Source organism: Xenopus laevis, chromosome 1S, assembly GCF_017654675.1.
Source record: "Xenopus laevis strain J_2021 chromosome 1S, Xenopus_laevis_v10.1, whole genome shotgun sequence".
Lineage (NCBI taxonomy): Eukaryota > Metazoa > Chordata > Amphibia > Anura > Pipidae > Xenopus > Xenopus laevis.
In genome coordinates, this window is record NC_054372.1 from 2,002,837 (window position 1) to 2,027,913 (window position 25,077).

The following is a 25,077-nucleotide window of genomic DNA, read 5'->3' on the forward strand; positions in this document are numbered from 1 at the left end:
TAAAATATAATATACTGTTGTGCTGAACTGGTAAAACTGGTCTGTCTGCTTCAGAAACACTATTATAGTTTAAACAGGAAAAAGGTTCAGGTTACATAGCAGATAGCAGAAAATTTCTGGAAAATATAATGATGTTTTACATATGACTATGAAGATTTTCATTCATCCAGATGTTTTACATAGCTTATTTATTATCCACAATTTCCCCCAGTTTTACCAGTGCAGGGCAACAGTACATTGTAGTTTAATTACTCTTGGGACAACTCCACCCTCTGTGAATTTCATTTTCTGCCTTTTTATTTCGATGAATTTGAGCAATAATCCTTATTAATTTGATTCAATCAATTTTCTTAAAAGCACTAGTCACTTTATTTAGTTTGCATCTCATTTATTTTTAATTATTGGTATTCAACTATATTTGCCACTTTATTGTGGTAGCTGGTAACTCAATGTCTTTAGTTTGAGGGAAAGAGCACGGAGCACTTTATTTAATATATGAACAACAAACATTGATAATCCAAATTCTTTTATTGAATATTGAAAATCCCATTTGAATATAAGAATGAGTTTATAGTAATCAAGTTAACACTAATGGATTTGGAAGGTCATTAATCTGATAAAACATAAGCACTGTCAATGTAAGATAATTTTTATACACAATCAATTTTATTTCTAATGGTCAAAAAAGATTTGCTTTTATTGGATGAATTAAACATAAATTAATTGGAGAACTAATTTATTGGTTTAAAGTGAATGAATTGATTGGGAATACAATTAATTGGTGGAATTAATTGATAAACTGTTTACCACAGATATTATTGCTTACTAAACAGATATACCAACTTTATATAAAATTGGTGAAAATAGGAAAATCTTTTCTTCTCTTCTTCTGAAATGAATTGCATCCCAAATTGATTCTCGCCCCCATGAGTTTTCACGATAACCTTTTTCACACTGAATTGAATCTGGCTCATTGGCCCATAATCAATTTGATTATCTCCTAATCCAATTGCAGATTTTCCCAAACACTGAACTGAATTAGGAGAAAAGTTTTTTCTACTTGAATTGAATCTCATCCAAGAGTTTTCACATAATAAAATGTGAGAACTTTTTATCCCTGTATTGAATCTGGCCAAATATCTGAAATGTGCTCTTGGCAGCCTTTAGTACATGGGAGCAGGAGTCATACATATGGTATCCCAGGGGCACATTGGGAAATAAGGATGGATTCTTGTTAATATCCTCTATGGCAAGTGGAACGTCACAGGTTGTCAATAACACTGGAGCTGTAAACTGGGAAGTCATTTTAATTAATTAATTAACCTTTAGTGACATTTTTGAATTAATGATCCATTTTTTTGGTCAAGACTCAAGTAACTTTCTTAGAAAGAGACCCCTTCATAAATATGCCAAAAATAGTAACTATGATAAATTGAACTTCTAGGTTTCAATCAGGATACCTTTTAAGACATTTTTTTTGTGTTTCATGTTTTTAAAAAATTGCCAGTACAGAGGGGTACAAAAAATCTATAGCATATTGATGGTGAATTTTTTCAGGGGAAATTTTTCTTATCATAATTTATTATTGTTTTTATTTATTATTATTGAATAATAATAATTATTATCATTATTATTTTTATTAATGTTATTTGTTTTTCTAGTGTAAAACCAATACAAACATGTTCTTACTTTTTATTACATGGCCGTGATAGCAAAGATTTTTCTGGCACATTAAACCTTTTAGCACTTTTCTAATTAATATCTTAGTCAAATGCTGGAAAATGTGCTATAAAGTTACAACAGATACTTTAAGGAACCAAAGAAAGGGATACATAATAACAAAGGTGAACACTTCGCCAATCCATTTCAAGACATATGAAATAAGGCCCTAAAAAACAATAATGTCTGGCTTTAGCTACAGTACATTTCTGCCTAGGAAAAAAAAGAAGAATGAAATTCACATCTACGCACTAAGGTTAGGTTGGAAGGGTATCAGCTTTTGCTTCCCAGTAAACAAGATTTTAGGTTCATTTCAGGCTTAAACATAATTACGTAGCATTTTGGCACAAATATACAACCTAAAAGTCCAGCACATGAAGTGAGTATGGCAAATATCTCCACACACACAGTGTTTTTGCCTTTGGTGCTCAGATAGGCCGGGATCATTGTGATCCAAACACTGCAGAAGAGCAACATGCTGAAAGTGATGTACTTGGCCTCATTAAAACTGTCCGGTAATGTCCGAGCTAAAAATGCTAAAACAAAACTAACAGCTGCCAGAAGCCCCATATACCCAATAACTGAGTAAAAGCCAATAGCTGAGCCCTCATTGCACTGAATGATGATGGTTCCAGGGTAAGTGTGAAGGTCCAGTTCCTGAAAGGGAGGAGAAATGGCCAACCAAGTCATGCAGATTATTATTTGAATGGATGAGCAGATCAAGACTACAGAATTGGACAGTTTGACTCCCACCCATTTTCTCCATGAGCTCCCTGGCTTGGTGGCTTTGAAAGCAACACAAACCATGATAGTCTTGGCCAGGAGAGAAGAGACAGCTATGGAGAAGGTGATTCCAAAAGTGATGTTACGCAGCATGCAGGTTATATCCACAGGGCGACCGAGGAACAGAAACACACTGAGGAAGCTCAGTTTGATGGAGACAAGGAGGAGGAAGCTCAGGCTCCTGTTGTTGGCTCTCACTATGGGGGTGTCCCAGTATGAAACAAAGACACCCAATATAAGAAGAGTTATAAGGGAAAACAGAAATGCTGTAGATGTCAAAAATGCAGAAATTACATTACTTGTATATGAGAGAAACTCTTCTGTCTTAGCAATACACTGATTCCTTTTGTCATTGGGTCTTTCCAACTCTGGGCACCTGTAGCAGTTTTCTCTGTCTGTAAAAATACAACAAAACAAACAAATCTTGAAAGACTCTTAATAATGCATTCTAATCCTAATTTTAGAAAATTAAATGCCGTCAATGCAGGCCATAACTACAATTTTCTGCCCCTATTTGTTAAGTGACTTTCTTGTCATACCAATACACCTTCCCCATATCTCTGTCCCAATGTATTAAACAATTACATTTAGGGGCAAATTTACTTATGGTCGAATATCGAGGGTTAATTAACCCTCGATATTCGACTGCCGAATGTAAATCCTTCGACACCGAAGTCGAAGGATTTACCGCAAATAGTTCGATTGAACGATCAAACGAAAAATCGTTTGATTTGAAGAATTTAAATCCATCGATCGAACAATTTTTCTTTGACCTAAAAATTGTTAGGAAGCCTATGGGGACCTTCCCCATAGGCTAACATTGCCCCTCGGTAGGTTTTAGGTGGCGAAGTAGTTACATAGTTACATAGTTACATAGTTACATAGTTACATAGTTAAATTGGGTTGAAAAAAGACAAAGTCCATCAAGTTCAACCCCTCGAAATGAAAACCCAGCATCCATACACACACCCCTCCCTACTTTTAATTAAAATTCTATATACCCATACCTATACTAACTATAGAGTTTAGTATCACAATAGCCTTGGATATTATGTCTGTCCAAAAAATCATCCAAGCCATTCTTAAAGGCATTAACTGAATCAGCCATCACAACATCACCCGGCAGTGCATTCCACAACCTCACTGTCCTGACTGTGAAGAACCCTCTACGTTGCTTCAAATGAAAGTTCTTTTCTTCTAGTCTAAAGGGGTGGCCTCTGGTACGGTGATCCACTTTATGGGTAAAAAGGTCCCCTGCCATTTGTCTATAATGTCCTCTAATGTACTTGTAAAGTGTAATCATGTCCCCTCGCAAGCGCCTTTTTTCCAGAGAAAACAACCCCAACCTTGACAGTCTACCCTCATAATTTAAGTCTTCCGTCCCTCTAACCAATTTAGTTGCACGTCTCTGCACTCTCTCCAGCTCATTTATATCCCTCTTAAGGACTGGAGTCCAAAACTGAACTGCATACTCCAGATGAGGCCTCACCAGGGACCTATAAAGAGGCATAATTATGTTTCATCCCTTGAGTTAATGCCCTTTTTTATACAAGACAGAACTTTATTTGCTTTAGTAGTCACAGAATGACACTGCCCAGAATTAGACAACGTGTTATCTACAAAGACCCCAAGATCCTTCTCATTTAAGGAAACTCCCAACACACTGCCATTTAGTGTATAACTTGCATTTATAGTAGGGGGTCGAAGTTTTTCTTAAAGAGACAGTACTTCGACTATCGAATGGTCGAACGATTTTTAGTTCAAATCGTTCGATTCGAATTCGTAGTTGAAGGTCGAAGTAGCCAATTCGATGGTTGAAGTAGCTAAAAAGAAACATTCGAAATTCAAAGTTTTTTTTTATTCTATTCTTTCACTCGAACTAAGTAAATGGGACCCTTATTGTCAATGATTTGTAAAAGGAGTTTCCAGGGGCTGAAACTACAATTGGAGAAAGTTGTAAAGTTGGCCATACACGGGCAGATTAAAGATGCCGATATGGGTCCTTTAGACCGATTTTGCAACTTATCTGCCCATGTTTGGGGGCTCCCGATGGGTCCTTCTGATCGATATCAGGCCAAAAATTGGGCAGATATTGATCAGTTAGTTTGATTTTTTTTCTACGATCTTGTACCGCATCTGCTATTTGATGCGGTGCTGCGACCCGTCAGCGCCCATTTGTAGCATTGTAATCTGATCGTATGGCCCCAGGGCTGAACGTTCAGATTCATCCGATATCGCCCAGCCGTTAGTGGGCATATTGGATTAAGATCCACTCATTTGATGACCTTGCCAAATGAGCGGATCTTATAGTGTATGGCCACCTTAAGTCTTCCATGCAAGAGACAGTAGGGACTAACGATAAAACAGGAACAGACTGGAACAAGGGATGAATCATAAGAATTTGGGACAAGATGTATTTTATTATTTAAGACAAGTGCTAAAATTACTTTTTGTCTATTGTTTTTAATTACGAAATCAATATGGTTTCTGTTATTTCTGGCACTAAACAAGAATATGAAGCCAATTTCACTCTCCCTGTCACTTCCTGTTCCCAAAGATCTGATAAAACTAACTATCAATCCAGAGAAGCCCCCGATAATGTGTTGCTCAAAGGCTGCTGCCTAGAGAAGAGAGGGGATTGTTTGTTTAAAGATAGAAAGGGATCTCTGAACAAAATGTCCTGTTCATGAAGGAAGTCCAGTGATCATAGCCCAACTTTCAACTTTACAATGTTTTACAAAGCTTGACTGTGAAAGGCCTGGAGTGGAGGGAATATCATAAACCTTATACTTACTGATCACTTACCACCTTATCTATTGCATTACCCCCCCCCCACGTATCCTGTTCCTTCCCCATAAACAAAACAACACCAGACTTTTGTTGGATAATAATGGCCGCAGCTTCTTTATTAATTATTTATGCTCAAAACATTTAACTGTCAATAAGCTGTTATATATATTATAACATACATAACATTCCTAACATTCCGTCAATTTGTTAACCCAAACTTATTTCTGAACTGTCCTGATTCCCCGGGCAGATGGTCCTGGGATTACCATCCTATGTAGGGTATCTCCATCCCGCTGCACCTTCATGACTTTTGTTTAACCATCAGCCGCAGTACACCGACACAATGGTATTTTCTAATTCTTCCACCAGGGGACCCCATGCCCGAGTTGGCTATTTATACATTGTTCCTCCTTCTCACCGGAACCCATTATAGTTCCTCCTTTTTAACTCCCTGTTTTCCCTGGACCACCGCCAAACACTGCGACAAATAGTTATCATTTTGACTTACCACTGCTCTTCGAAGCCCCCTTTTTTTAACTATGACATCATTGCTGCCCTATTGTGCTCCTTGTCCCTGTGAAAAGAATGAAAAAAGAGGAGGGAGGGTGGGACTGCTCCTACTTCTCTGACTACAGGTAGGAAAAGGAAGTATTTTTTCCCGGCACTCACTTTTATCCCCCGATCTCCTGCCCTACCCCCCCGCGTACCAATCCCTGTCTTCACCTGCCCCCTGCCTTCCAGTCATGCCCTCCTTCCGCCCATACAGGTTCCCTCATTTCTTTACAATGAGAATAAAAATAGGGAAATATGGATTAAAAACTAAAGCAACAGACCAAATGCAATTTCAACACAAGTCCTATTAAATATGTTAATTTCTAACAAAGATGTTTTCGGTGTAGCAGGGCAGGATACAGCAGGCATGGAACAAGACTAGGCATGACAGATGGAAATGGGTAATTTCTGTACAGACAGGAGAGTGCAGACAAGGCTACACAGAATAGAAAAGTTGGTGCAACAATGCTCCTGTCCCCCAGGAGGGGCCTGACATACACAGACGTTCCTACCTATTTGCTTGATCGCACCCTCCACCATCTGCCCATACACATCTATGTACACTAAACAATTTACCTCTTTAAAGTGATAATGATATCTTTGTTCTGTTAATCCCTACTGGGAGCTGCCAGCATGGCATGTTGAACGTTATAATTTATGCAGAGTCAGAAAATCTATTTACTAGTGAGTCATTAAGAAAGGGCTGCATAATGCAGGTAGGTTTTATTTGGTTTGCTTATAAATATACAATACTTGCTAAATGGTACATTTGCGACTACTTTGAACTAAGGTGTCAGTTTATTAAGGTGCGATAAACAGAGATAATAGGCTGCACCAGAAAAAACACCAGGAAATCCAGCAGAGCAAATTTACTAAAGCGCGAGGTTGGTAGGCAGGCTGAAGATCGGAAGTATCCGTAGGCCGAGTCAAAACAAGAATTAGTTCACAAGTTCAGGATCACAAAAGCCAGGAAAATAACCAAGTGCCATTTACTTCCTTAGGCATCTATTTAAAGGGACGATTTTGGCGCCAAACGTCAGGGCGCAGCATGATGACGCCGAACATCAAACATAGCTTGTCCGCGTCTGACACGACATGCGGGCGTCATGTCAGACACGCATTCGCGCGAGAAGATGCGCGCTCAGAAGTCTGCACACCCCTGCGCCTGCACACAGGTGTCCAATGGTGCCTTACAATATATTTATTTTGATCCAATTTAACAAACAACATATAACTCATTTATATTGCAATTCAAAGCTACTATATATCATCCCTAAATGGCGTGCAACTCGTGGGTGGTGAAACACAGAAATTTGCCACATATCCGTGCCTCATCACTAATACTCTAATAACCTTACCCTTAACCCTAAAACACTAACCCTAACCTCACTAAGCACAATGTCCAGATGTCAATCACTTCAATATATTTGTCATGTGTAAAGAAATTGAATACCAGTTCTATTGGAGATCTCTCCCTCGGAGCACTGGACACAATAGTAGCAGCAGGGTTGGGCCCCAGGCTTTAGTGCCTTTCTGTAGCCGGACTGGCAACTGTCTGTGCATTGAGCTCTTGGGATCTAAAAACAACGCACATGCAGTCAGGGATATAATCATAGTCTGTATAGTCACACACTTATTGCAGTTCTCAACAGGATCAAAATGTTATTTGATCAGCACCCAAGACTATAGGAAAAGACAATAACAGCAGAATCCTGTACAATATTGACAATTGTATTAATATATTAAATTATGCATTGAAGGCAAGTACTGCTCTTGTCTGGCTACCTTTACTACTGGATACTCCTGGGTTGTATTATGATTATAACTATAACCTCATTCATGGGGTCATGTCCCTGTTACCCGATGAACCTAAAGGGGGTTCATTCTCATAGGCGACATTATTTTAACTGGGGCTTTCTGCTCCCAGTCTCTCCAACAGCACCTCTGTTACCTCTGGTAATAGGTAAAGTGCAAAAAAGAAGAAATATGTGCTTCCTCCTTAAGAAAGCCAAAGACAGGAACTTGTCATGATGTCCTTGGACCAATAAAGAACAATTTCCTCCCAGATGGTGTAAGTAACAGAAACTGGGACATCCTGAGCCAGTAGGGGAAGTTAACCCCATGTGTCCCCTAAAACTAATAATGAATAGCTAAAATAAAATAGGCAGCAACTGGGAAGCACTGGCTTGCCCAAGAAAGCTATCCTCTCTTCTGAATATTCAGCAAAACCAACACAGCCCCAAGGCATGTTTTACTTTAAGCAACATATGCAAAAATTATTTTCTGTTACTAAAGCAACAGTTGCTGATTTTACCTTAGGAGATATAGGTAAGAAACCTGGGGGCCAATCACCTTCCTTTAATCACTTTTCCAGTTGTCTTACACCACCCATTTAGATTATAAGCTTTATGAAACCAAGATCTTATTTCAACACCCTCTGGCCCACTTATGAGGGACATTTCTATATAAATCTTCTGACCTTAAGTACTGCAAAGCCTTGCCCTCATAAGACAGTCTCGTACTGTCCATATGTTTGACCATATTTCATAGTTGAGTTTTCCAGGGAACATTATGCCAATAATGCTAAGATTGAAGATTAAATAAAGTATTAATTATTGTCATTATTATAAACATTTCTGAAAATGTAGAAAAAATAAAAATGATCTCCAACCGTGTTGTTCTTGGTTTTCCAAGGTATTATAGGTGGATAGATTATTAGTTTGTAATCTGAAGGTGCCAGTGGTATGAACCTGCCAAATTTGCCCAAATTGACACTTTGTTCTGAGTAGTAGCAGAATAAATAGATCATATAACCAGTGTTCATCTCTCCATTTCCATCAAAAGAAACCTGTCCCTCGTACTTTGTCTGATAGTGATTTTTTTTCAAATAGTGATGCAACTGTCAATAGATATCAAATATTTAGAAACCCAAAACTCTGAAGAAAAATCAAGAAATCAAATGAAGCTGAAATAATGTATTTAAATTCTCTGTCACCATCAACTTTGCAAAGAAGCAGGTTGACTGCTGGGGGGGTCGCTTTGGCGGAATGTGCGCTTCTGGGAGACAGGGCTGTAATTGTGTCTAGGCTTATACTCGAGTCAATAAGTTTTCCCAGTTTTCTTAGGTAAAATTAGGTAACTCAGCTTATACTCAGGTCGGCTTATACTCGAGTATATACGGTAAATTGCTAAAGGTTTTTTAGAAAAAGCACCAAGAGTATTTATACATGAAAGAGGTGGTTTGCCTTTAAGCTAACTTTTCAGGAGTTATGTAAAAAAAGACACTAAGTTTGCTCAGGAGCAGTAACCCATAGCAACCAATCAGTAGGTGGAATTTACTGGTCATAGTTTTAAAGAAAACCTGTTTTTGGTTGTTATGTGTTATTACTGGTAGTGCATTTTATTGCAAATGGGGGAATGTAAATTATAGATTGTTTTATCAGCAATTTTGCAATCTGTCAACACTTTTTGGATTATTTGCCTTCCGTTTCTATATCTTCCCAGCAATTCAATGGGGGTCACTAAGCCCAGAAGTGAAAGCTGCCCTGTGAGCTTAAAAGGTTTTTATTTTTGTTACTTTTATTCCTTATTTTTCCATTCACTCGCTTTCATATTCCTAGTCTTATTTAATCAACACATCTTCAAGGTTTATTAATCTAACCAATCTAAAACCCACAAACAACAATTATATAAGTAGTAGATTTTTGAATGATCTCCTTAATGATGTTAATATACGTTTGGAACATCATATGAAATATTATTTAAATAATGAGTTGTCTTAATTGCCCAGTATCTCATTCAAACCAGTGCCTGGTAGCAAAGCTAATCAAGACCCTAGTGACCATGTAGCTGCTGAAATTCCAAACTAGAGAGCTGCTTAACAAAAAAGTTAAATACCAGCAAAAAAAAAGCACAAATATGAGTTATGTATTATGTACCTCATATGGATAGTGGTGAAACATTTTATCCTTTTCTGGTGATTTCTCACTTAGGGAGTTGTGCATCTCATGAACTGCCTGGGACATAATATCAACTGCCAGGTGCACATGTGGAGACAATACATTAAGTAGAATATTGTTCAGATACCCAAGAGCCTCAGTGATGTAATTTTCAGCACATTCAGCATAATATGTTTTGTATAAATATTCATATAACTGGTTCTTATATTGGTCTTTTGATGAACAAGTAAATGTTACCAAAAAAATATCTTCAAGTAATTTATCTTCTGAATTCTTAAAAGGATGGATACTGTTCATAAATTCCATGATTTCATGGGTTTCTCTGGGATAGACAGTATATTGCTCAAATATCAAACTACCATGAAATGTTTTAGTTATACTTTTCATAATGTGATCGATAGCTGATGCTGAAGGTGAAAAAATCAAAGTCTTTTTAATCAACGCATCTTCAAGGTTTATTAATCGAATCACACTTGGCTTAGACAGTTTCCCACAAACAACAAGTATATTAGTGGTAGATTTTTGAATGATCTCCTTAATGGTGTTAATATACATTTGGTCATCATATGAAATATGATTTAAATAATGAGTTATCTTAATTGTGAACTCAACACAGATACCAACTCTAGTGAAATAATCCATCAGCACTTGAAGCTCTTTTTCCCCACTGTTATTGTCTATGCTAAGAATTCCAACCCATGTCCACCCGAAATGATTCAGTAATTGGCTTAAAACGAGGGAAGATCCATGATAACTTTGTAATGTCCGAAAAAAGTACGGGAAGGTGATTTTGTCACTAAGAATGAGGTCTGAGGCTCCATAACTGATCTGTAGATGTGGAAATTAAGATAAGCACAAACTATTCCCAGATATTAAGCTACTATTTCTCACCATTAAAGACATGTACTATCTGTATTATATGAACATTGAAATGTAATCAGTTGAGAAGTCTATTTGGGTCTCAACTCCATAACTTGGTGCTTCTGATATTTGTTTCTATTAAAAAGAAAAAAAAAGTTTGTATTTATTTTATAATATACTTATTAAAAAAATAAGGATTTACCTCTGTCAATAAATATAAATATTGCATCATACAATAACTTAAAATACTATTTTTTCAGTATAGTAGAAATCAATTATATTACGCATTGCTTAATTAATCTGTATCCAACATATTATGATACTTAGCAAATAGAGATCAGATAAATTTAATTTCAAATAATGTGATTGGATGGTGGCCTTAACTACATTGCTTCAGATGTCAGAACCGACAGAGGCGCTGAATTGCAAAGTATATTTATATGCGTTGGAGGTTTTCTTTAGTTGAAGAGTAACAACCGACCTTGTCCCTCTGTAAATAAAAGTTTACATGCTAGTGATTCTTTACCAACCAAAGTAAGGTACAGGTATGGGATATGAAACCCGTTACCAAGAAAGTTCCAAATTACAGAAAGGCGCCCCATAGACTCCATTTGTCCAAATAATTCAAATTTTTAAAAACAATTTTTTTTAACTGCAACAACAAAACAGTACCTTGTATATGATCCAAACTAAGATATAAATAACCCTTATTAAAGCTGAACCAGCCTGTTGGGTTTATTTCATGATTTCATGATTCTCTATTAGATTTAAGGTATGAAGATCCATATTACAGAAAGATCCATTATCCAGAAAGCTCCAGCTCCCGAGCATTCTGGATAATAGGTCCCATACCAATCAAAATGTGGCAATAGTGGATCATGCCCTATTTCCAAAAAAATTAATAAAAAAACTAATTAATGACCATTTGCCACTTGTCTCAGTAAAACCCTGCTCCCCAAACAGTGGCTTGTGAGCAACATGTTTCCGACCAACCCCTTGGCTGTTGCTCATAGTGGCCTCTAAGCAGGTGCTTATTTTTGAATTCCTGGCTTAAAGGCACATTTATGGTTTCATAAAAAATAGATGTGCTTCCTCCTTTAGACAGCCAATCTACATAGGGCTACCAAATACATATTATTATTATTATTAACATGTATTTATATAGCGCCAACATATTGCGTAGCACTGTGCATACCAAATCACAGTCCTTATTTGGCACCCCAGGAACGTTTTTCTTGCTTGTGTTGCTCCACAACTCTTTTTACAGCTAAATGTGACTCATGGGTAAAAAACAGGTTGGGGGCATCTGGTCTATATGTTTTAAGTGAACTCATCTTTTAAGAATAATTTGAAGTTCTTAAACCTCTTTACTCTACTACTCAATCCCACAATATACATATTTTGCAATGTGTTTGTTACCATTCAGTGTTATGTGTTGGGTTCTTCTCACCTGGGAAAAGCCAAACAGACTCAGAATTTGGGCACTAATTATAGTTGTTTCTGATGTTAAATCTCCAATGAAACCAGCAATGTTTCTCTTCTTTCCACAAGAGTAATTGGGAACTAGCTCCCCGGAACCCGATAATATCTGAAATGTGTTCCTCACAACGTTCTGTTCTTGTCCACAGGTGTCGTATATATGGTATCCCAAAGTCACATTTGGTAGTAGGGATGGATTCTTGTTAATTTCCTCAATGGCCAGGCGGAACTCCACCAACTGTCTGTAATACTGGGGCTGTAAACTAGCAAGTTCCTTGAATTATTTACATTAAATTATTTAGCAATAACATATCATAAAAGCAACACATTGGTGGAGAAAATGAAAAACTGTACATAGGCCGAAAAAATTTAAAGATTCAAAACAGTATGATTTGTGTCAACTTCATAAACTCCAACATGCTCAGGGTGAATTGTGTGCAAATTGTGTTATTGGTGTAGCTCTTTAATGCCCTTATTGACATTGCAGCAACTTGGGTCTAGTTTATCAAATACTCAACTGATTTTCAGAATTTCTGATCTGAAAATGTATTCATGAGTACAGAACATATTTGCAATCTGAAAAGTATTTAATTTGGTGAATGCAAATCAAAATAATTCATTTTTATGTATGCAAAATGAATCGTGTTACCATGTTGTGTTTGATGACAGATTTATATTTTGTGAATATAAAATGATTCATGTGTCAACAGAAGGCAGCTTACTTACTTAACACAAAACTGTATGAAATAATCATCCTCCTGAGGACTGAGAGAAGTAATATGTGTATTCACAGTCACTAGTCCCCCAATTATGATGTCTCCATCCTGAAAATATTCAAATTCTTCAAATAAATTGCTTATTTGCATTTTACAAGCAGAGTCAATAGGCTGAGGTCCTGATTGTCCTACAAACATAAATAAAAGATATATCAGCATTTTGAAAGGATTATATGCCGATCTGAACCCCAACATTGCACCCACAAACAGTGCAGTGCATCCCAATACAAGACAAAGGGTTACAGAGTTTTCCCAGCAGAGCTGCATAATGGATCCAGGATTCAATAGTGTTTGTAGAACAGTGTAAGGAAAATGGCTCATCCAAACCTCATTTTATAGAGCAAATCGAGGAATAGTCTAACATGCTGAGTATAACCACACACTAAGGGATTGATTTTATCTATTCTGAGAATTGTCCAAGTTTTTAAATAAATTACAAAAATTAACACTTTTATTTACTGTCTGAATTCTTTTTATTTTAAACATTTATTTAGATTAAGACCATGTACAAAGCTCATAGTGGGTTGTTATCCAAAATAGACATATTACTGGAAATTGTCTTTTTTATCCCATGGGAAAACATTGTATTAAAAAAAAAAAACAGGTAAAGAAATTTAGTGGGAAAGTGAGAAAGAGATATATTGGTTGGAGAAGACAGTAATAGTCGAAGGGGGCCGGTTGAGTCTTAAGGTTCTAAGTTACTGACCTTGACAGAGTTTAAGACATGAGTTAACCTGTGTATATCACCAACACCCCGTTCCATTATTGTCCCCTTGGAGAAAGAATTGGGTTCTGCTTTCTGTTGGTGTAGGATTCATTTTGTAGGGTCCAGAGTGTGCAAGTTTTGATAAATTTAGAAGGCTAGCCCCTTGCAGATTTGTTCTAGGACAGGGAGTGTTTTCTCTACTAGGCTTATCCAGAAGTTGAGCATTGGCGGGTGTTCCTCCTTCCTTTGATAACTATGGCTTTTTTGCATTTAATAGCAGAATAGTAAGCAATATTCTTTCTGCCGTTGATGTAGCTGTATCTGTAAGAAAGTTTAGGAGCAGGACTGTGGGATGTAATTCTACAGGTAGCGCCATCAAATGGTAGAGGTACATAGTAATTTCTGTCCAGAAGGTTTGGATGTTAAGGGCAGTTCCAGACCATGTGATAAAAGTCAGTTCCCGAGTTCTTAAATCTGATGCATAGGTGTAGAACTGCAGGGATGATTTAATACAGGATATAAGGTATGTAGTAGGCCCGGTGTAGATATTTGAACTGTATAAGCCTGTCTCTGGACCTGATTAGTGGATGTAAAGTGTCAGTGAGTATTGTTCATTAGTCATTAGTGACCCATTTCTTTTGTTTTGGTTGGGAAGAGAAGTGGTTTTTGGAGTTGTTCTTTGCAGAGTAGGTCCTCTAGTGGGGAAGGTTCAATCTGAGGGTTCCTTGAGTAAAACTGTTGGGTAAGGGCGTGTCTCATTTGTATATAGCAAAATAGCTGTTCGGTAGATTGAATGTACTGTATCCTTTAGTTGTTGAAATGAACGTAAGATATCGTCCATCTAATTATCACCAGTGTATTTAACATTTATTGTGCCCAAAGTTGGGGGTCTGGAATGGTGAGAAGCTGTGGGAGATCATATCTGTACCATAGTAGAGTATGGGGGGGGATATACATTGCGGATTTTCCCCTATTCTGACACAGATTTGGTGCCATGCCATGGCCAAATCTTCCATCATTGGGGTGGGGTTGGTCATAGAAGATGCTTTCCTATATATAAGGTTTCTAAGGCCCTCCAGGGATTATAATACTTGAACTTTGAGCAGTATCACTGGGTCTTCAGAATGGGAGTTAAGCCACCATCTCAGTGTTGCAAGATGGGTGGCTAGGACATATCCTAGCATGCCTGGTGCTACTAGTCTGCCTACAGATAATGGGGAGATTAGGGCATTTTATTTAACCCTTGTTGGCCTACGGGACCAATAGAGTTTGTTGAGTTGACTTCGGAGTAATGTGAAGAAGGTGGAGGGGATCCACTGTCAAAAGAGGTATAGGAATTTGGGAAGGAACTTAATTTAAAAAAATGTATTGCACGGGCAATCAGTGATAGTGGGAGTTTAAGCCATTTATCTACTATTTTCTGGAATTGCACCATTAATCAGTGATTAAAAATGTACAAATTCGCGCCTGGAGAATAAATTCGCCCATCACTACCATTAATGGATCAATGTTTAGTTCTTTGAATTTCCCAATTTGCAGATATATATGTATCCCTATGTATTTTATTGTATTCACCAATGGGAGAACGGGATCTATGGTGTCTGGGGATCTAGAGGCAGTAGAGACAATTTAGTCCAATTAACCATAAGACCCAAGTAAATAGCATGGTTGTTAATTAATTGGATGGCTCGATTAATTGAGAGGCCTGAGTCATGTAAGTACAGCATAGTGTCATCTGCAAATAGAGAGATTTTTTTCCCCTAAGGTTTCCCAGCTCAAACCCTCGACCATCCTCACTTTCTCAGATCAGACATTCCAGAGGTTCCATGGCTAGGGCGAAGAGGTAGGGTTAATAGGGGAGATAACTGTAGATTTGACTTAATCCTGGCCATAGGTTTAGTATATTACAACCAGGTTAGGACATTTTTTCGGAACCCAAACACTTTCAGAGTTTCCTATTTGACGTGAGAAGTGCTTTCTCATTGTCTAGAGAGGCAATGAGGTTATCATGTGTAATCGTTAAGCAATATATGGACAAACAATCCCTATTTTGTTTAAAAGATAAGGCATTTTTAGTAGCTTAAGGCACAAAATGTCCCACTGTCCTAAATATATTGTTAATGCATTGAATGCAGAGGACTTGTATTTGTTTGTATGAATTTAGTGGTCACAGCCTCATTGCACCCTCGCTTAACGGTTTAAAAAAATTATGGTCTGGTGAGCACAACTTTCCCTTGTTTGTAATCATTAAGTTGGTATAAAGCCTTCTAATATTAAGCTCAGTTGCTTTGTGGACATAGATCCTACTTGATCTGGGCTACAATTGTGGTTCCAACATTTTTTAGGTACCTTGCTAGTAATTTGGCTAATATTTTTGAGCCTGAGTCCGTTGATAAGTGAGATGGGGCGATAGGAAGAACGTCAGGTCCGGGGGTCTTGCCTGAGTGTGGGAAGGCTGTAGGTTCTAAGACTTCTTGCTCTTGCCCAGTCCAAGGACTTTTCAATGGAGAATTTAGTCCTCTAACATTCCAAGAGATAGCTTTTATCTCTAACATTGTTATAGCTTGTGTCTTAGTTCCCCCATAGAGCAGAAAGCTAGAAAATAAAAAAGAGAATAAAGAAAGTACCCTCACATTTCCCACTCTGCATCCCCTAACAATGGAGAAGTTTTTTACTCATAACATTCAAAATCTTAAGAAGGTGTGCCTAAACTATAGATCCCCCAAAGCAGATCAACAGAACGTATACAAAGTTAAAGCAGATTGAGTTATCAACAATTATCTCAACACAGATTAATAGAAGTAAGAGCCCTTTGGGTACTCCATGGTCCCTGTTAAGTCAGGGTATATACATTTGGACCATTTGTCTAGAATGAGGTTGGCCTTAATAAATAGTAGCTTGGAATTTCCGGGCTGGAAAAGCCTGAAAGAGCCGGGTATACATCCAGAGGTATGGCTGCATTGTCAGTGAGTCATAAGTATAACTCAAAGTATAATTCAACGTCAGTGGTCAAGCCAATAAGAAGCACCAGTAGGAGAAGTGAAGAAATGTGTTCTCCTATCTGAAGAGATCCGAAATGTAGTTGGATACAACATGGCGTATTGCTTTGGCATTGTAAAAAATGTTACTCATCAGTTCACTAGCTATAAGTCATACTATGAGCAAGGAAGTGGGAAATTACTCCCTTCCTTAGACTAAGGGAACCCTTTGGGCACAATGCAGAGTAAATGGGGATGCATCACTCTGCTATGTGCTGCATATATTGCTACCCCTATTCATATTAGGGATCAGATGGTTTAACACCCCTGAAATTCAAATGATATGAATATGATGTTTTATATTGCAGTTTGTTAGTTTTGGAACAGATGGACATATTTACCCATTTTCACATATTTAGGATATTTTATCTTATAACATAATGGCATGTGGGTGATAAAGTGGATTAAAGTGCAAGAATATCAGGGCAATCATCACATCATTTATAAAAACTTTTAAAAATGTTGGCAGTTTAGAGTAGAAAGACATGGTTTCCAGTACTGAGTTCTGATATTCTGAAAATATACTGTAAGTTTATGAACATTTTACTTTTCACCGACGTTTAACAAACATAATGTTCAGGATTTTGCAGTGGTCAAAGTAACATGGGATGAAAATGTATAATGATTTCAGGGTCTCTGCATAGCATATGTTTTGGTAAGTTGGTACTGGGCATCAATCTGTTCAGAAGAACCCAGTAGAACAAGATGCTTTTCCGTGCTCAGTTAAACCATTGCAGGCAATTTATTTTTCTTCTCTAATTTGTTTCAAACTGTTAAAATATGTCAAAAAATGTTGAAGAAAAATAGAAAGTAAACAAGTTTTTACACAATATTTGGTATAATTTTTATTTCAATACTATACTAGTGCTGGTGACTACTAGTGGCAATGGTAACTACATTTCCCAATGTTTGTGCCTCAGAGCTCCAGCATTCTGGTACTAAAGTCACGTGTGAGTTCCTAAACTCACTTGTGGTTTCTAAATACCAATGCTTGCTGCTGAGCTTTTTTTCCTCAAATAAAAAAAATAAAAGTTGCAGAAACCATTTGAAGGCTCTAACATTAGCAAACTAACTCCTTAGTGTAGTTGTAATTGTCACCATTACCAGTTCACTAGACGCAAACATATGTTTTCTTTATTTTTCAGTGAAATAGAAATTTATAGGACCCATAGAAAACTTGATTTAGGAGCAACCTAAACTGAGTTTTGTATGTGCTACTGAAGTTATTGCAACTGGTCAGTTTTTGATCTCTGGATTTCACATTGTGTTGTCAACTGTACTTTCCCTAGGGCCACCATCAGAAATATTGTGGCCCCACACAAGTTATTTACCTGAACATAAGCATGTAGTGCCATATTTTTTGGCCACGCCCATTGCATGTGCTACACAATGATCAAATAGCAGGTAGGTAGGATTAGCTAGGACACATGGTTGAACTTTTTTTTTCAACCACATCAGCTATGATACAAACCCACAATAATTTTACTGAAAAGCAGGGGTGTAAATATAAAGGGATCAGACTGTATAGCTGCAATATGTATTTATGGAAAATGTGCTGTTCCTAAAGTTTAGGGGTCCAATTTTTTTGTAGGGGTCCAATAAATAGTCATTCCACTGCAGGCGAGTGAAAGCTCCTAGTGAGTGCTAGCCTGGAGTAGTCCTGTGAAACTTGTAACTTACTACGAGTTGCCTTTTCTGGACTAACTTGATTTCAATAACTGAAAACAATACTTTATTTCATTGCCTGGAAATTGCCCATAATGCTCCATTAGATTATTAAGATCTATGTCAACTCAGAGCCAAACACTCCAGCAAAGTTTGATGTGACATATTTGAGAGAGCACGTTAAATCCACAGGGCAACAAGGTACAGAAACACGCTGAGAATGCTCAGCTTGATGGAGACAAGGAGGAGGAAGCTGAGGTTTCTCTTGTTGGGAGAGTAATGGTATGCAATGAAAACTCCCAATATCAGGAGAGTTATAAGAAAGAGCAGAATAAGTACGGATGATAAAATGCAGAAATTGTATCATTAGTAAACCCTTCCATTTTGACAATACACTTATTGATTTGGTTATTAGGCCATACCATGTCTTGGCATCTGATGCATTTTTCACTGTCTGAAAAATATAACAAACAAAAAAAAAAATTTTTTTCTTTCTATTTTAAAACTTAAGAGTGGGAGCAGCTATTCACCTTAGACAGTATATCATAAGGATATGGCTTGTTTTTTGCAGAGTCACAAAAAAATAGGTGTACAGGAAAGATTATGTGGCACAGACTAGGGCAGATTTCATGCACTGGATAAAAGAGTAATTAGAAAGAATTACACCACAGTACCAAATTAAAGAATAATACAAATACAAAAGAGAATCTTTATTTGCCAAGAGTTTCATAAACAAATAAATATGGTTATATAAACATAATATGGTACAGATCAGACGGCTAGTATTACAAAAGATAGAGATAGAATTGGGAAAACTTTCTAAAAGTCAGGGTTTCCATGATCATAATGGATTAGGAAAGAGTGGACATCCCTGTCTAGTACCATTACATAGGCTTACTGTTGAATTCTAGTGGCAGTCTAGTGGGTGATTTAATGGAAGGTTTAAAGAAAGGTAAGGTTTAACTCCACCTAAGCCCTACCTCCTGCAAATAAAAGATTCATAGGCAGTAGTGTTGGATGAATTTAACCTGTTTCGCTTTGCCGAAAATTTGCCAAATTCATTGAAGTCTATGGGGACAAATTTTTTTGACAGAAAGAGGTATAATTAATTTATACCAATACCGCGCCACAAAAAAGGGGGGGGGCTGCTTCCTTGAATATCACCGTTCACACCAGGTTAAACCTACACAGGAAATCTGAAATAGAAAGCAAAAGGAAGCACACACATATAGTAGTACTGTCTCAATTAAGATAAGTAATAAAACATAAAACATTTTCCCTTAGTTTCAAGCTTTGTAGTCTGTGATGATAAATGAATATGGTATGTTTTGCTTTGTGTCTGAATGTGCTGAATTGGATTGGACTCAATGGGAAGACCAATACACACGCGTGTTTCACTTAGTATACTGCTACACACGTGCCCTGCATTGTTAGACGACTCCTATCTTGAAAAAAATGGCTCCCATTTTGCAAGTTTCTTAAACTTTTTAACGTTTGTGGATTTTTTTTCCTTTACCTCTGGTCAACTGGTAATGGTATCTACTACTACTCTATATCACTGTTTAACCAAAAAGTACCATCTGTACTTCATATATCTAATAGTAGATTACTAACACAAGTACAACTAATAAATCTGAGCAGATAGTATCTGGATGCTTTGTATCTCAGATAAAAGGAATAAACCATATGTTTATGTGAATGAACCTTATATTTACATCATGTAATTGTAATGATTCTGAAATACTATGTAATGTAATTTTAATGACTCCGAATAAGAATAGTCATCGTTGTGTTATAAGAATCCAAACAATTTCATGTACCATCTGAGTATTAGTTTAGTTAAATAAAAAATGAACTCCAAATATACAGGTATAAAACCTTTTTTTAATGAACAAAATAGCACAACGGTGCTAGGCCGACACATGAATTATAAAATATAATAAAATTATAGTGGAGGAGGAGAAGGAGTCTCTGCAGAGACTGGACCATGTCTCTGACCTCCAGAAGCTCCTGCCTGATGGCATTCACCTGGTGAACCTGGGTAATAAGGAGCTCAGTGTGGTCATAAAAAACATTACCAGTCTGAGTGCCTATATTGAGCCCCTGGTTAGGTGGTGGTGCTGCCCGGTCAGGTGGTGGTGCTGCATCATCAGGATCGTCGTCGTGGATCCACTCAGCTGACAATGAATGAATTTCAGTTTGAGTAACACAGCAATTGCATTTGTACAGTAGGAATTATACAGGATAAGGTGTCATGTTGTAATTTCATGAAAATTAACTTTATTGTAGTTAAGAAGGGAAACCTATTTATTCCATTTAAATAAATCTATCTTTATGTTAAGTAAAATTATTATTAGCCTTGCCACAGGCCTGAACAAACACACATTTGCTCTAAAATACCAAAATAAATAGGAATCAACTTCTTCAAACAGAAGACATTTGCCAAATAATGAGGCGATGGTAGCAACAGAAGCAGTAGTGTTGGAATGAACTGTATTAGAACCCGAACAATTAAATGAGTTAGGCCTCAACCAGAAGAAAGTGGCAAAATTAGAAACAAAATATTTAGAAGCCATGTTAGGCCTCAGACAGAAGGCATTTGCCAAATAATGAGGCAGTATTAGCAACAGCAGCAGTAGTATTGGAATCAACTGTATTAGAGCCAGAAGAATTAAATGAAGTAGACCTCAACCAGAAGAAATTAGCCAACTAAGCGGCAAAATTAGAAGCTACATATTTAGAAGCCATGTTAGGCCTCAACCAGAAGAAATTAGCCAACAACGTGGCAATATTCGAAGAAACATTTTTAGAAGCCATGTTAGTCCTCAAACAGAAGACATTTGCCAAATAATGAGGCAATAGTAGCAACAGCAGCAGTATTGGAATCAACTGTATTAGAGCCAGAAGAATTAAATGAGGTAGACCTCAACCAGAAGAAATTAGCCGACTAAGCGGCAAAATTAGAAACTTCATATTAAGAGGCCATGTTAAGCCTCAACCAGAAGAAATTAGCCGACAACACGGCAGTATTCGAAGAAACATTTTTAGAAGCCATGTTAGGCCTCAAGCAGAAGACATTTGCCAAATAATGAGGCAATAGTAGCAACAGCAGCAGCAACAGTAGTATTGGAATTAACTGTATTAGGACCAGAACAATTAAATGAGGTAGACCTCAACCAGAAGAAATTAGCCAACTAAGCGGCAAAATTAGAAGCAATATATTTAGAAGCCATGTTAAGCCTCAACCAGAAGAAATTAGCCGATTAAGCGGCAGTATTCGAAGAAACATTTTTAGAAGCCATTTTAGGCCTCAACTACAAAAAAAATTGCCGACAATGCAGCAGTAGTATCTACGATAGCAGTAGGAGCTTTGATAGGCCCCTACCAGAAAAAAAATTTGGCGACAATGCAGCTGTAGTGTCAGCGACAGCAGTAGGAGCTTTGATAGTGACAATGCAGCACTGCAGCAGTACTACTAGGGCTAGTAGCAGCAGCAGCAAGGGCAGCAGGTGCAGACAGATGGGGAATGGGCAATACTACTGAGGAGGAGAGTATGGGCAGCAATGGAGAGAAGAGGCGGAGGAGAGGAGGCTAGTCTCTTCTGTCTGCAAAGGGCACCTGGATATCCCCACTTATCCAGGCCTCATTCATTTTTATGAATGTCAGCATATCCACGCTGCCAGTGGATAGCCGTGTCCACTTCTCAGTGACCACCCCACCTGCGGCACTGAAGACAGGCTCTGACAGGACACTGGCAGGGGCAAGCCAGCACCTCCAGAGTGTACTGTGCCATTTCTGGCCACTGGTTAAGCCTAGATACCCAAAAATGCATGGGGTCATCATCAGGGTGAATGGCACGCTGACTGTCCCCCATGTAGTCAGCCACCATATGCTCCACCCGCTGCTGGTGGTGGCTTTGGGTACTGGCTGGGCCTACTGCTGCCTGCTGAGGCTCAAAAAGCTTTTCCAAACAACCTTGGGATCTCCACCGCTGCTGCTGCTAGGCCCCCGTCTCTGCTGGGTGTGTGGAGTAGTGGAGGCCTGAGAAGTGTCAGACTGGGGGAAGGCCTCCACTAGTCTTGAGCACAGAGCCCTCCTCAACTGACCTATCCTCCTCTCTCTCTGGCTGGGTATAAGGAAGTCCCCCACCTTTCCCTTATACTGTGGGTCAAGCAAAGTGGCCACCCAATAATCATCCTGTTCTTTGATGGAACAGACCTGGGGATCGCTTCAGAGGCAAGTCTGCATATGGGCAGCCATGTAAAAGAGGTGCCCCGACCAACCTCTTCTTGACTGCCCTCCAGATGCAGCAGGTCATCTGGCTTGACCTGCCCCTGCTCTGTACCCTCCTAGCCGTGGACAATAGCTGGGGTGGTTGGGTGGCATGTGCCCTGCTCCCCATGATGCGCAGGCACCCAGTCCTCCTCTCCCTCATCCTCCTCATTGGGCACCATTTCCTTCTCATCCTGCCTCCCAGCCCCCTCTGCCTGCCTATGCGGCCTACTCTCCTCCTCCTCAGGCTTGTCACCCTCCTCTAGCAGCCCATCCAACGTGCGCTTGAGTAGGAACACCAGGGGTATCACGTCACTAACAAAGCATGTCGCCTGCTCAAAGGGGGCAAGTACTCGGCAGAGCTGCCTCATTTGCTGCCACTGCTCTGCACTGAAGTACCCTAAATCTGCCCCCTGAGTACTCCTGCCACTGTGCTCCAGCAGGTAATTGCTGACCGCCCATCGCTGCTCTACGAGGTGCTACACCATGTGCAGGGTGGAATTCCAGCGCGGGGAGTGAACCAACGCTGCACCTGAGTCTGGAAGGCGGCCATAAGCTTAGGTGCATTATGACTCCTCTTGCCCAGGGAGAGGAGTTGCAGCACAGCCTGACATAGTTTGTGCTGCACTGAAGCATAACTGCGGGGACGCTTCAGGGGTGGCTCATCCATAGTGGAGGAGGAAGTGGGCATGTGGGGTTTGCCCTGTACCCCACGGGGAGGCACCTGTAGCCTGAGGGGAGGGCCCCTGCTTGCACCCTCCGCAGCACTCATCAGGGTGACCCAGTGTGCAGTGTAGGTTATGCACCTCCCCTGGAGGCAGCCATTAAGCCTCTGCACTTGGGGGTGTCTGGGGGAGAGAGACGTCTGAGCAAGTGAGCAAGTTTTTTATGGAGAGAACAGGAGAAGTTTTGAGGCTCAGTTATAAAATCAAAACTGTTGAAAAGGGAAAGAGGAGATTTTGGAAGAGTGAGAATATTTGGTATTTAAAGGGTGGGAACATTTGCTTTTAAAGAAGTCAGCAAAGTCCTGGGGGTTATGTTCAGATGTTACTGTTTTATTTGTAGAGAAATGGAGTAGTGGATAGAATAAAGAAAACAAGCCTTATGAGTGTCCTTTAGTACTCTTTTTAGCCTGGGATAGGGCAGTACCAAGGCAGGCCAAAATAAATATATAATGGAGGAAGTCGGCTTTTGTACGGAATTTACTCTATTTGTTCTTTGCTTTTTGCATTCAGGAATGCAGTAACGTAACTTGGTGGGGGTGGGCCCTGGTGCGAGCCGTGCAGACGGGCCCGCCCCACCCTGCGAGCCGTGCAGACGGGCCCGCCCCACCCTCGTGTGCTCAATTTTTCTGTGCCGCTTCAGCAGACTCCATCCTGCTGCAGTGCGCACGATCTTCCGGGGGGGGCCCTGCGGGGGTGCGGGCCCTGGCCCATTTGCACCCCCTGCTCCCCCGGTAGTTACGCCCCTGCAGGAATGCAGAAATTGTGCCTGAGAGTTCATTCAGTGACAGGGATTGAGGGCCTGACTGCGTTCTGACTGCAAAAGGGGATTGCAGAAGACACTACTGATGGTGGAAAAGCTAGAACTAAGAGAATCAGATAGAGCAGATATACTGGATCTAGTAATAGTGAACATAATGGGATCTCATTTAATGTCTGGTGCAAAAAACAAATATACATTCGGGCAACAAAAACCCTGTATTTCAGATAAACAAATTTTAGTGCCTTGAGGGCTGACTTTTAGAGCATAGATTGGGGCATTATATTTAATCATTACTGTTCTCAGTATAAACGTATAAGCACCAAGAAGCACTTTAATATAGAAGTAAAGAAGTTAATAGAACAAAGGCAGAAGCTGCATTTAATGAATTTAAATACTTTAATAAATGTAAAAAAGCAGACCAGAAGGCAAAGATAGAAAAAGAGTAGCACATTGCAGCAGAGGCTAAGACTAACCCCAACATGTTTTTTTTAGTATATTAATAGTAAAATTATGTGGGCTGGTAGAAAGCTGATATTTTAAAAGGGATTACAATCTCAGCCTGGTAATTATAAGACAGTAAATTTGTGGTGGGTAAATTATTTGAAGGCTTGCTAAGGAATCTGAATCAAAATTTGTCCTAGTGAATGGCAGCAATCAGCATGGCTTTATGAAGAATAGGTGATGTCAGACAAATTTGATTGCTTTTTATGATGATATAAATAAGAAGCTGGGCAGTGGGGAGCAGTAGATAACACAGACCTATGCAGCCAAATTAATTCCATCCAGGATGTGGCACTTGCAATAGGATCTTGACAAACTGGCAATCTGGGCAAATGAGATTTGATGTTGAAAAATGCAAAGTTATGCACCTGGGGTGTAAAAATATCCAAGTCACTTATGCCCTTAATTGGACTGCACTAGGCAAATATTAATTATTTATTATTAAATTATTGCTGGCAAGAGGAGAAGGTGAAGGAGGGGGATTCCACCCA

General features: G+C 38.9%; 1 protein-coding gene across 1 annotated transcript; it reads right to left on the reverse strand.

Annotated features, from left to right (window-relative positions):
• Positions 1–1,992: 1,992 nt before the first annotated feature.
• LOC108703983 (taste receptor type 1 member 1) lies at positions 1,993–23,062 on the reverse strand. Its single transcript, XM_041577260.1, has 9 exons — positions 23,056–23,062; positions 20,327–20,505; positions 18,751–18,782; positions 16,066–16,220; positions 12,870–13,047; positions 12,115–12,406; positions 9,783–10,631; positions 7,298–7,421; positions 1,993–2,897 (listed from the first exon to the last, which is right to left on the reverse strand). The coding sequence occupies exons 1-9, from the start codon at positions 23,060–23,062 to the stop codon at positions 1,993–1,995; spliced, it is 2,721 nt and encodes a 906-aa protein (XP_041433194.1).
• Positions 23,063–25,077: the final 2,015 nt, after the last annotated feature.

Bases quoted from the DNA above. Each gene is read 5' to 3' on its own strand.
- LOC108703983 (XM_041577260.1), bottom strand. The intron at 13,048-16,065 runs GCAAGACCCCCG...TTATGTTTGTAG, and splicing joins TACAGCCTTCCCACACTCAG to GACAATCAGGACCTCAGCCT. The intron at 2,898-7,297 runs GTATTCAATTTC...GTATTTTTACAG, and splicing joins AGAGATCTCCAATAGAACTG to ACAGAGAAAACTGCTACAGG.